The sequence below is a fragment of the Ictidomys tridecemlineatus genome, chromosome 2 (genome assembly GCF_052094955.1).
Source record: "Ictidomys tridecemlineatus isolate mIctTri1 chromosome 2, mIctTri1.hap1, whole genome shotgun sequence".
In the NCBI taxonomy this organism is placed as follows: Eukaryota; Metazoa; Chordata; class Mammalia; order Rodentia; family Sciuridae; genus Ictidomys; species Ictidomys tridecemlineatus.
Window position 1 is genome coordinate 126,979,219 of NC_135478.1, and position 12,379 is coordinate 126,991,597.

The window sequence follows — 12,379 nt, forward strand, 5'->3', positions numbered from 1 at the left end:
TTCTGCATCTATCGAGATGATCATATGGTTCTTATTTTTAAGTCTATTGATGTGGTGAATAACATTTATTGATTTCTGTATATTGAACCAGCCTTGCATCCCAGGGATGAATCCTACTTTATCATGGTGTATAATTTTTTTAATATGTTTTTGAATCCGATTCGCCAGAATTTTATTGAGGATTTTTGCAACTAGGTTCATTAGAGATATTGCTCTGTAGTTTTCTTTCTTTGAAGTGTCTTTGTCTGGTTTAGGCATCAGGGTGATGTTGGCCTCATAGAATGTATTTGGAAGTTCTCCCTCTTTTTCTATTTCCTGAAATAGCTTGAAAAGTATTGGTGTTAGTTCCTCTTTAAAGATTTTGTAAAACTCTGCTGTATACCCATCCGGACCTGGGCTTTTCTTAGTTGGTAGTCTTTTGATGGTTTCTTCTATTTCCTCTAATGTTATTGGTCTGTTTAGGTTGTCTATATCCTCCTGACTCAATCTGGGCAGATCATATGACTTAAGAAATTTATCTATGCCTTCACCATCTTCTATTTTATTGGAGTATAAGGATTCAAAATAATTTCTGATTATCTTCTGCATTTCTGAAGTGTCTGTTGTGATATTGCCTTTTTCATCCCATATGCTAGTAATTTGGGTTTTCTCTCTTCTTCTCTTCGTTAGCATGGCTAAGGGTCTGTCGATTTTATTTATTTTTTCAAAGAACCAGCTTTTAGTGTTGTCAATTTTTTCAATTGTTTCTTTTGTTTCGATTTCATTAATTTCAGCTCTGATTTTAATTATTTCTTGCCTTCTACTTCTTTTGCTGTTGTTTTGCTCTTCTTTTTCTAGGATTTTGAGATGAAGTATGAGATCATTTATTTGTTGGTTTTTTCTTTTTTTAAGGAATGAACCCCAAGCAATAAATTTTCCTCTTAGAACTGCTTTCAGTGTGTCCCATAGATTCCGATATGTTGTGTCTGTGTTTTCATTTAACTCTAAGAAGTTTTTAATTTCCTCCTTGATGTCTTCTAAAACCCATTGATCATTCAGTAACCTATTGTTCATTCTCCAAGTGATGCCTGATTTTTCCTTCCTTCTTTTATCATTGATTTTCAGTTTCATTCCATTATGATCAGACAAGATGCATGGTATTATCTCTACTCCTTTATATTGTCTAAGAGTTGCCCTGTGACATAAAATATGATCTATTTTTGAGAAGGATCCATGTGCTGCTGAGAAAAAAGTGTAACTACTTGATTTTGGGTGGTATATTCTATATATGTCAATTAAGTCTAGGTTATTGATTGTGTTATTGAGTTCTATAGTTTCCTTGTTTAACTTTTGTTTGGAAGATCTGTCCAGTGGTGAGAGAGGTGTGTTGAAGTCTCCCATGATTATTGTATGGTGGTCTATTAGACTCTTGAACTTGAGAAGCGTTTGCTTGATGAACATAGCTGCACCATTATTTGGGGCATATATATTTATGATTGTTATGTCTTGTTGGTGTATGGTTCCCTTGAGCAGTATGAAGTGTCCTTCTTTATCCCTTTTGATTAACTTTGGCTTGAAATCTATTTTATTAGATATGAGTATGGACGCTCCTGCTTGTTACCTTTCTTATTCTTTTAATGTTTAGGAAATCAGTAGAGATGGCTCCATTTTCATTTCTGGTATTACTAATTGTGTTTTTTGTTTTTTTCTTAGTTAACCTGGTTAGAGATGTATCAAATTTAATCTTTTCAGAGAACCAACTTTTTATCTATTGATTTCCTGTTTCCCATTTCTTTGATTTCTACCTTAATGATGAATATTTTAATTTTTTCTTATGCTTACTTTATATTTAATTTGCTTCTTGCACAAATTTCCTTTATTATTTATAAAGTGGAAGCTTAGTTTATAGATTTTAGATTTTTCCTATTTTTCTAACATATGCATTTAATGCTAAAAATTTCTCTTTAAACAACTGTATCCACAATATTGATGAATTATATTGTCATTTTCATTGAGGGCAAAGCATATTTTAATTTCTCTTGAGAATTCTTGTAGGACCTTCAGAACCATATTGAGTTTGGTGGCGTTCCAGCCACATTTTTAATTATTGATTTCTAATTTAATTCCTTTTCAAATGTTTTTAGTAGTTGCCCTTGAGTTTGCCATACACATTTACACCTCATCTATGTCCTCTTTGTAATAACCCTGTTCTACTTAATGGGTAATACAAATACCTCGTAAAAGAGTATTCCCATTCATCCCTCCCACCATTCTCTCATAAACATTGTTAACAACCATTTTAGGTATCTCTAAGCTATGATAAATGAATACATTGTCACTCTTATTATTTTGAAAAAAAAAAAACCTCCTTATCTCTGAAACCAGAAAAATAAGAAATTCTATTTTATCTTCACATCCTCCTAGAATGCTCTTGCTTTCTTTATGTAGGTCCACGTGTCTAACAGAAATAATTTTTCTTCCTTCTGAAGAATTTCTTTTAATATTTATTGCAAGGCAGGCCTACTGGTTACCAATTCCCTTAATTTTTGTTTGTCTGAAAAAGTATTTCTTTTTCACCTTGGAGGGTAATTTTGTTAAACACAGAATTCTAAGTTGTTGGTTCTTCACTTTTTTAACACTTTAAATGTTCCACTCCATTCCCTTCTTTCTTTCATGATTTCTAAACAGGAACCTGACACAATTCTTGTCTTTGCTCCTCGGCAGATAAGGTATTTCTTTCTCTTGTATTCTCATCCCTTCAGTAGCTTGTCTAGGATCACTAGTTTGCTACAAGCTAGTATGTCATAGCTAGAAGCTAATCTGGAAATGCAAATAAACCAGTCTCATAACACTCCATTCTTTCTTTCTTCTTTTTCTCTGCCTTCTTCTTCTTTTCTCCTTTTCCTCTTCCTCTCCTCCTCTTTTTTTTCTCTCCATCCTTCCTCTTCTGGTGCTAAGAATCCAAGCCAAGGACTCATGCTTGCTAGTCATGCCCTTCACCACTGAGCTATATCCTCAGCAAAAGTGTATTTCTTTTTTTAAATTATATATATATATATATATATATATATATATATATATATATATATAAATTTTTAAATTTATTTTAGTTATACCCGACAGTAGAATGCATTTATGCATTTTGATATATCATACATAGATGGGATACAATTTCTCATTTTTCTGAGTATACATGTTGCAGAATTATATTGGTCATGTAGTCACATATATACATACAGTAATAATGTCTGTTTCATTCTATGTTTTTCGTATCCCCACATCCTCTCCCCTCCCCTCTTATCACTTCCCTCTACCTAATCTAAGGTAATGCCATTCTTCCCTAGTGCCTTCCGGCCTTATTGTGAATTAGTATCTGCATATTAGAGAAAATATTTGGCCTTTGATTTTGTGGGATTGGCTTCTTTCACTCAGCATGATATTCTCCAACTCTAATCATTTACTGGCAAATTCCATAACTTTGCTATTCTTTAAAGCTGAGTAATATTCCCTTGAGTATATATACCACATTTTCTTTATCCATTCATTTATTGAGGGACACCCAGGTTGGGTCCATAGTTTAGCTATTGTGAATTGAGCTGCTGTAAACATTGATGTGGCTGTGTCACTATAGTATACTGATTTTAAGTCCTTTGGGTATAAATCAAGGAGTGGGATAGCTTGGTCAAATGGTGGTTCCATTCCCAATTTTCTGAGGAATCTCCATACTGCTTTCCATAGTGGTTGCATCAATTTCAGTCCCACCAGCAATGTATAAGTGCACCTTTATCACCACATCCTCACCAACAATTATTGTTGCCTGTATTCTTGATGATTGCCATTCTGACAGGAATGAAATCTTAGAGTAGTTTTGATTTGCATTTCTCTAATTAGAGATGTTCAACACTTTTTCATATATTTATTGATCAATTGTATTTCTTCTTTTGAGACGTGTCTGTTCAGTTCCCTATCCCATTTATTGATTGGGTTACGTGTGTGTGTGTGTGTGTGTGTGTGTGTGTGTGTGTGTGTTTTGGTGTTAAGTATTTTGAGTTTTTTATGTATTCTAGAGATTAATGATTTATTGGAAGTGGATGTGGTAAAGATTTTCTCCCAATCTATAAGCTATCTCCTCACTTTATTTTTTCCTTTGCTGAGAAAACCTTTTTAATTTGAACTCTTCCCATTTATTAATTCCTGATTTTACTTCTTGAGCTTTAGGAGTCTTGTTAAGAAAGTCAGATCCTAGGCTGATGTGGTGAAGATTTGGGCCTTCCGTTTCTTCTATTAGGTGCAGTGTCTCTGTTCTAGGGCCTAAGTCTTTGATTCACTTTGGGTTGATTTTTTTGTGCAGCATGAGAAATAGAGGTTTAATTTCATTTTGCTACATATGGATTTCCAGTTTTGCCAGCACCATTTATTGAATAGGCTATCTTTTCTCCAGTGAATGTTTTTGGCACCTTTGTCTAGTATGACATAACCATATTTATATGGGTTTGTCTCTGTGTCCTCTATTCTGTACCATTTGTCTACAAGTCTATTTTGGTGCCAATACCATGCTGTTTTGCTACTATAGCTCTGTAGTATGGTTTAAGGTCTAGTATTGTGATGCCTACTGCTTCACTTTTCTTGCTAAGGATTGCTTTGGCTATTCTTTGTTTCTTATTTTTTCAAATAAATTTCATGATTGCTTTTTTTAATTCTATGAAGAATGTCATTGGTATTTTAATAGGAATTGCATTAAATCTGTATAATGTTTTTGATAGTATGGCCATTTTGATAATATTAATTCTGCCTAAAAGTGTATTATTTAAAAATATATTTATTTTTTAGTTGTAGTTGTACACAATACCTTTATTTTATTTATTTGTTTTTATGTGGTGCTGAGAATCAAACCCAGGGCCTCACACATGCAAGGTGAATGCTCTACCACTGAGCCACAACCCCAGCCCTAAAAAGTGTATTCTTAATGAAGAAAATATCTTCCATTTTTATTATACATTTTTTCCTGATTTTAAATGTTAATCAATTTATAAATCTTGTTTTTTTTTTAATTTTGTAGTCATAGGAAAGCATAAGAAGTCAAATAAAACCTAAATGAAAAACATGTTAACATTTTGATTTACATCTTTAGGTCCCTTTCTCTGTAAGATATACTAATATATATCTGTCTCATCCCTAATTTGTGATTTTCTTTCTTCATCTCATACATTTTAAATATTTCCCCAAGTTGTTATACATTATATGAAATGATATTCTGTTTAAAAGTTTCACAGCACTCCATTGTATTTCTATTTTCTCTTTTTCCATGTGTGCACACACACACACATTCACATATGGATAGCATATTTAAATAAAAATATTATTCTTTTCATAGGAATTCCCAGGATAGCAACATCCTCTGTTAAACATTTAGACTATTTATCTTACATTGCTTCTTGTAATAATTAGTGTGTGTAAGATATTGTACTTACTTACTTGTTTCCTCATCTTATATCTGTCAGTATTTCCTTGGGAACTGTTTCTAGCCCTGGAATTACTTGACCAAAGAGATATTTTTTCCCCCAAGATTTTTGATATGCATAGCTGTATGCACTTTCACAAAAATTGTATCAATTGACACCAAATGCTTTATTAAAAGCTATTAAAACAGTTGTGAAATAGTGACTTCCATGGTAAGAAATCTAATGGTAGTGATAATGTTGTGAAGGAGAGTGATGAATTATTTATTAGAAATTTCCCATGTTCCCTTTTGCCCATTTTGTGTTCTTTTATTAGAATCTTAATTTTTTCACTTGCATTAAAATTTATATTTTATTCAAAGTCATATGTGAACCAATCTTCAATTTGTTCTGTGCATCTTACAATACCAAACCAAAACACAGGGTCCACTGAACAGTACCACCCTCCTCACTCATGATCTTTCTTCTCTAAAGGCTATACAGCTTTCTTTGCTTTTAGTGTTTCTTGTGATCCTTTGAAAGGAATTCAAATGTATGGACTGAGAAATATAAGGTTAAAAGAGAGTTATACAGATAGACAGATTTGGAGAAGCTGCTAACGTTTTCATGCCTGGAGCACAATGTGAATGGAGGGATGTGTGATACTGTAGAGGACACTGTGGAGGGACCAAAATGAACATTAACATAAGTACAATGGGCAGTCAATGAAGGGCTTTTAAGACAGGAAGCAACATGTAAGGTTTGTACAGTTGACCCTGTGTGTCTGTAGGTTCTGCATCCATAGATTCAACAAACCATGAATTGAAAGCATTCTTTAAAAAAAAAACAAAAAAAAACTGTTTTTATATTGAGCATTTACAGAATTTTTTTCTTGTGGTTATTTCTTAAACAATACAATCTAACAATTATTAACATAGTAATTACATTGTATTAGGTATTATAAGTAATCAAGTGTGATTTAAAATATACCAGAAGATATACAGAGGTTATCTGCCAATACTATACATTTTATGTGATGGATTTGAGCATCTGTGGAAATTCATATATATTATTAGACCCAGGTAAGGAAGGGGTGGTAGCTTGGGCTTTGTCTTTGTGCCCACTTGTCCTGGGGTGGTTGTAGCTCTGTGTGTGTGCATAATGAACACACTCACCCTCTTGAAATGCAGAAGCATAGCCTTCAGAATACTCTCAAAGGGGTCACAGTCCTCCCCACGTACAAGACCTGCCACTGAGAACAAGGGGTATATTTGGCAGAGTCTGAATCAGGCAAACTAAATCTTTGCCCCTTCATGAACTCACTTGGGTCATGGGGTAAAGTTTTCCTATTTAACACAGGATGTTTTGCTTCTCTCACAGTTGACTTAATAACATCAGGCCACTGACAAAAGGCAGTGCCTGCAAGGCAAGTACGTGAGGAGACCAGGCTGGAGGATGGGGCCAGGACAGCAGCGGGGGAGGTCACGCTAGTCTCTGCCACCAGCAGGAAAGCCGCAGGCTCTCAGAGATGGAGACTTGTGCCATCTCTTGCCCCTCCCTCCCCTGTTCAAATGTGATTATGTCTCCCAGAGCAGACGGAAATCAGGTTAGTGTCACTGAGCAATGCTGAGCTGAGGTAATAAGAGCCCGCAGCAGAGCAGGTGCTAGCTGTAATGTGGCTTCGGAGAATTAGGACAAGCTGACTTGTAGCTCAGTGCCACGTGGACATTGGAGGAGTCATTACCAACACTGTCCACGTGGCCCCCTGCTGCTTCTGCAGCCTGGATCCCTAACACCTGCCCACTGTCCTCCCTCTCTACATGTCTCTCCCAGCTACAACATGCTGGGGCTTGTTGGAAGTACATCTGGCGCTGCCCCAAACACTGAGTTCTTTAACTGGCAGCTCAGGGACAATGCTCCAGGGATCCTGTCTTTAGGTGTGACAGGACAACAAGGTTAACTAAACCTGATGTCACTTTTGGTCTGTTCCTGCTTATGTGTTTTCTTGGACAATTACCTACCTCTGGGACTCTACATAAATTGACTATAAAGTAGGAATTTTGATCCTATCTAATTCATGAAGGCTGCTGGGGTGATTAAATATAATTTAGGAAAAAACTCCTGACACCCCCCAGCCTGCCATCAAGTAAGCACTCAAAAAATGTCACCCATTTCTAGTCTCAACTGAGGCTGAGCTCAACAACAGGGAAGTGGTTTAAAATGTAAGGTGTATTCATAAAATAGATCATGTTTTCTTAAAAATTAGTTCATGATATGGCTAAATCATCACAATGAAATAAATAATGCAAGATGCCAAATCATATCTTAAATATTTTTAATCTGCTGAAAGAAAAACTGTAAAATTACATAACATGTTGTATTTTGTATATTACTTGTGTGACCTTGGGCCTATCACTTATCTTTTGAACTTCAGTCTCCACTGCTCTCAAGGGACAATCATAATACTTACCATGCCTTTCCTAAAGACTCAAATGAGATATATTCTTCAAAAGCACGAGACCAGTGCAAAGTATCGCCCACATCCCGTGTGGGCAATGGAGTCGGGATGACTCTGCTTGGTTCCCGCTGGCTTTGAAAAGACCACAGGGACATGGAAGTAGTTTTTTTCACAAAGAGGGCTTTGCAGATGGCTCTGCAACCTCAAGGATCCTCTTCCATTCTGGAAAGCAAGAGAGTGAGTGCACCTGGAACCCCTTTATTTATAGGGAAAAGACATTTGATAGAATATTCTACCCAAAATAAGGCAGGGGATGAGTTTTCAAAGGAGTTGCCCAATCTTGTTGGGTAACGCTGAAGTCCAGAGCTGAAGCACTTCTTTGTTGAGTAAAGGTAAAAGCCACTTGCTTCCCGCATAGCGCTTGGCATGAGATCCCAGTCTGATACCCCCTTTACTCAAGATTGAGAGGGGATGCTTAGCTCAGGGCGCCCCCCCGCCCCAGTCACCCACAGCAAAGGATGAGGCATAATTTTATGGTTTCTTCAAAAAATGTTTCATGCTTATTACAAATAAATCAATAATTACATAAGAGTGTAAGAAAAAAGGTGTGTGTTAACCAGAATCTCATCTCAGGGGATGAGCAGTCATAATAATTGGTGAACATCATTCTAGAGACTCTTCTATGCATACAGTAATAGATAAAAATAATTTTAACAAGGGAATATTTAATATGTATGCAATTTTAATAGCAGAAGTTATTGCATTTAGTCCAATTAGCATTTAGCAGAGAATCATTAGCTGAAACTGAGAGAATTGCTACACTACAGTTAGATCATTTCCAAAAGACTGGTAAAATGGAGAAAACACAATAACAAGTAATATTAATGTCTTGAGTCATTGTGTGGTTTTATCAAGTACATAATTTTCACTTTTAATGACACAGACAAAGCATTCTAACAGTATCATCTCTACCAACTGAGCTAACCAGGTGCCTTAAAGCATTTTAACATTCAATTAAATATCAGGATGAAATTGCAAATATCAGAGAAAAATAACACACTCAGTTGATCCCCACTAAATGCCCCAACTTGTCTAAGAGGAACAAGTGTGGAGAATGTTGGATGCTTGCAATGAGACAGGTGCACATAGAAAGATGAACAAAGAGGTTTGAGGTTGCCAGGAAAAGTGGAGCTATGGGACTCTAAGTTCATGGGCACCTTTTTCAAGGGTGGATCCCACGTGTGCTGTTTGCTGGGAAGACTGGAGCCCAGCAAGGTGCCTGCCAATATAACACAGAGCTGAGTCACCAACCCAGATCTTTTTGTTCCAAATACATGGCTTAATTTTGAATTAATCTTGCTTTTTTAATTTTCTGTGTTTCTGATGCTTTAACATCTTTGGGACTTACTGAGGAGGGACTGCCTCTCCTGGGCTAGCCAGTTCCCATTGATATTCAAGATTTGCTAGACCTTTCATTTGCAGACTGAGCTATCCAGCGCTCTGGACTTGCTTCCCTCCACCCCCACTGCATTTATGAAGCTCTGACTCTGGGCCATTGTCTACCTACCCTAATCGCTTCAAACTAGGTACCACAGAACAGGTGCCATTCCCTGTGCCCCAGAGCCCAGTGACATTGTTCAAAGCAGCCAATGCTAAACCTGCCTCATCTGTAATTCTCCACAAAAACCACAATAAAGGCTTTTGCTAACACTTTCTCCTCACTCTTCCATCTCCTGACCAATCCTGATGTGTCCCTTTGTGGCCACCCCATGGCATGGCATGGTCCCTCTCTTGGGTACCATGAAAGACAAGCTAACTTCACTGGCAGTCATCTCCTGATCTACTGGGCTCACTGAACTTGAATAATGATAAAACCCACATTTTGCAATAGCCCGCCTCTTCTGGGCCTGTGGGTAGCCTCTTGTGGAGTTGACTCTGCTTGGGCACAGCTCAATGATAAGGGAACTGTGCCCAAACAGCACCTGAACATCCTAGGAATGACTGGGCAGCAGGGGAACTCTGATGCCCAGACATTATTTTGCCCAGACAGGACCAGTTGGATGAGCTATCTAAAGGCAGATGCCATGCTACCTTGGCAAGAACATATTGATTCTCACTGAGATGAATTTGTCTCTCAGATCAATCAAAGGTAGTCATAGGTGAGATGGAACCAGGAAGACCTATGCCTGGGGTTCTTACATGTGAATTCCTGACCTCCCCAACTTTATCCTTATGGCCCATGGTGTTGCTGAGACCATAGTGAGGGCTTGATAAAGGCTGCATACATTGTGTTAAGTTTTACACTATTGTCATATATAAGGAATAACTTCATTGTCCAGACAGTATAGGACATCCAAAAATCAATTAGACTCTTTGCTTTTGGAAATGTTATTTTTTTTTTCATTTGGAGAAAATTTCAACTCAGCAAATATATTTAAGCATCTATTCTGTGGTATGCATAGAGCAAATTTCCAGCATTACAAAGAAATAAGACACAGACGGTGGTTTCAGGAGCATCATGGGTCTAGAGAGACAGTGAGGCACAGGAGAACAGCATAGGTAGTGCTGGTGTAGTCACAGCAGCTCAAGGTGGTCAGGGGACAGGACAGAGCCAGTGAATGCTGGACCACATTTCCTAGTTATGATCTATATGATCTACAGCACTCAGTGCTTTTTCAGAACACTGCTTTTATAATTATTTTCAACATCAGCGTGCTTCCTCATGAATCTTCTGACAATCGAAGTTAATCTTTTGGGAACAGTATCAGGCTAGGAAGTGGGGCAGATAAAAGCTAGTGTCAGATACTCTTGGTCAATGCTCTGATGTGGTTGTTAGCTGATCCCAAAGGCTCTTCTAAAAGAATCATTTCACTGATGCCTTGGGCAATTCCAGCCTTGCTGGAACAAGGATTATTTCTGATGTGTAGTTCTCTGCTCTGCCCACACACTCCTGCCTAACCTCAACTGAGGAAAAAAACTTTCATCATAGTAGAAACTATGTTCTTATATTAAATAGATATGTTTAAAAAATAGAATATAGGATTATCTATCCATATCCTAAGGCATCATACATGGGAAATCTTTTCCAAGTTCCCTATTAGCTAATCTTACTTCTCAGGTTTCTGTCTGCAAGTTTGTTTCTCTTAACCTGCAAAGATACTTTCATTAAGCATGCATTTTTGGATTTCCATTCACTGAGTACCAAGTTAAGAAATTGGGCTAGTCCCTGGCAATGGTTGTACATATGGAAGTTACAGCAATGACTAACACAAGAGAGTTTCAAAGGTTGTCTCTCTACTTTCCAGGTGGTTGCTACACTGGGGACCACGTCTTGCTGCTCTTTTGACAATCTCTTAGAAGTGGGCCCTATCTGTAAGTATCTAATTCCATATTCTTTTTGAAAACTGTCCTTAGCCAACCTTTCTTTTTGGATTTTATTCCGTATCATTCATTTCATATTGTGATGACTTTTCCAACTCTTCTTGCATTTCCAATACTACAACCTCATTGACTAGAATTCTAAAAACTCAGAATTTGGTATAGTTGGACAAGAGCTGAGCTTAAGTACACCAACATACTATCTGTACGGGGGAAAAAAAATGCTCCAAGCAATATCATAATGTTACAAAATTGCAGGCTATGCTGGCCCTGTTGAGGAGAATAAATTCTTCAACATCTTAAAGCTAACTACCATCATATGAGGGTTCATTATATATACGTGACATCTATATTGCTCACGCTTAGATTGAGTTTTGTGGCATATTTTTAGCACTACCCTCCATCCCCCCCCCGCCCCCCCCACCCCGCGCGCCATTTTAACATTACAATCATGCACTATATAACATTTCTATTGAGGACAGACCACATATAGGATGGTATATGCCACATGGCCTCGGTGTGCAGCAGCCTGGACCATCTAGATTTGTGTAAGAACTCCATGATGTTCTCACAGTGACAAAATCGCATAATGACCAACTTATTTCTCAGGGCCTAGCCCATCATTCAACAACACATGGCTGTGCTGAATGTACTTAAGCAGATTGCTTAAAGTAATTTAGCAAATCAATAGGTCGAAACTGGATTTCTCCAAAGAATACTCTATGATTCACAAGATGTGCTGACTCACGCCTACCTCTTCCTCCCTTCGAGCACTTTGGTTTTCTCATGGAAACTATGATTCTGCTTCCCAAGGTACAACATGAATAAGTGGCTGTGTTTGTAAAGTTTCAACTTCAATGGGAGACTCTGGAAACTCCACAGGCCTTGGAGCTCTTTCTAAGGATGGGAAAACTCTCCTTGGGCACCAAGGAGACACTGGTCCATGAAACTCTCCCTTTCTTTGTCCCTCGGATATAAACATTCCAAGTAGAGCTGCCTCGAAGTCAGGCTCTTAGGCTGAGCATGGTGTCGTACATCTATAAACCTGGGGCTCAGGAGGCTGAAGCAGAAGGACTGCAAATTCAAACTCAGCCTCATCAACTTAATACGCCCCTAAGTAACCCAG

General features: G+C 37.5%; 1 protein-coding gene across 4 annotated transcripts in view; it reads left to right on the forward strand.

Moving 5' to 3' along the window:
• The window catches only part of Ddc (dopa decarboxylase), a 119,816-nt gene that overhangs the window by 65,954 nt on the left and 41,483 nt on the right, over positions 1-12,379 (forward strand). For all 4 annotated transcript variants that reach the window (XM_078039747.1, XM_078039748.1, XM_078039749.1 and 1 more), the window contains exon 7: positions 11,181-11,247. In XM_078039747.1, the coding sequence (XP_077895873.1) occupies positions 11,181-11,247 (67 nt within the window). The remainder of the gene's footprint in view (positions 1-11,180; positions 11,248-12,379) is intronic.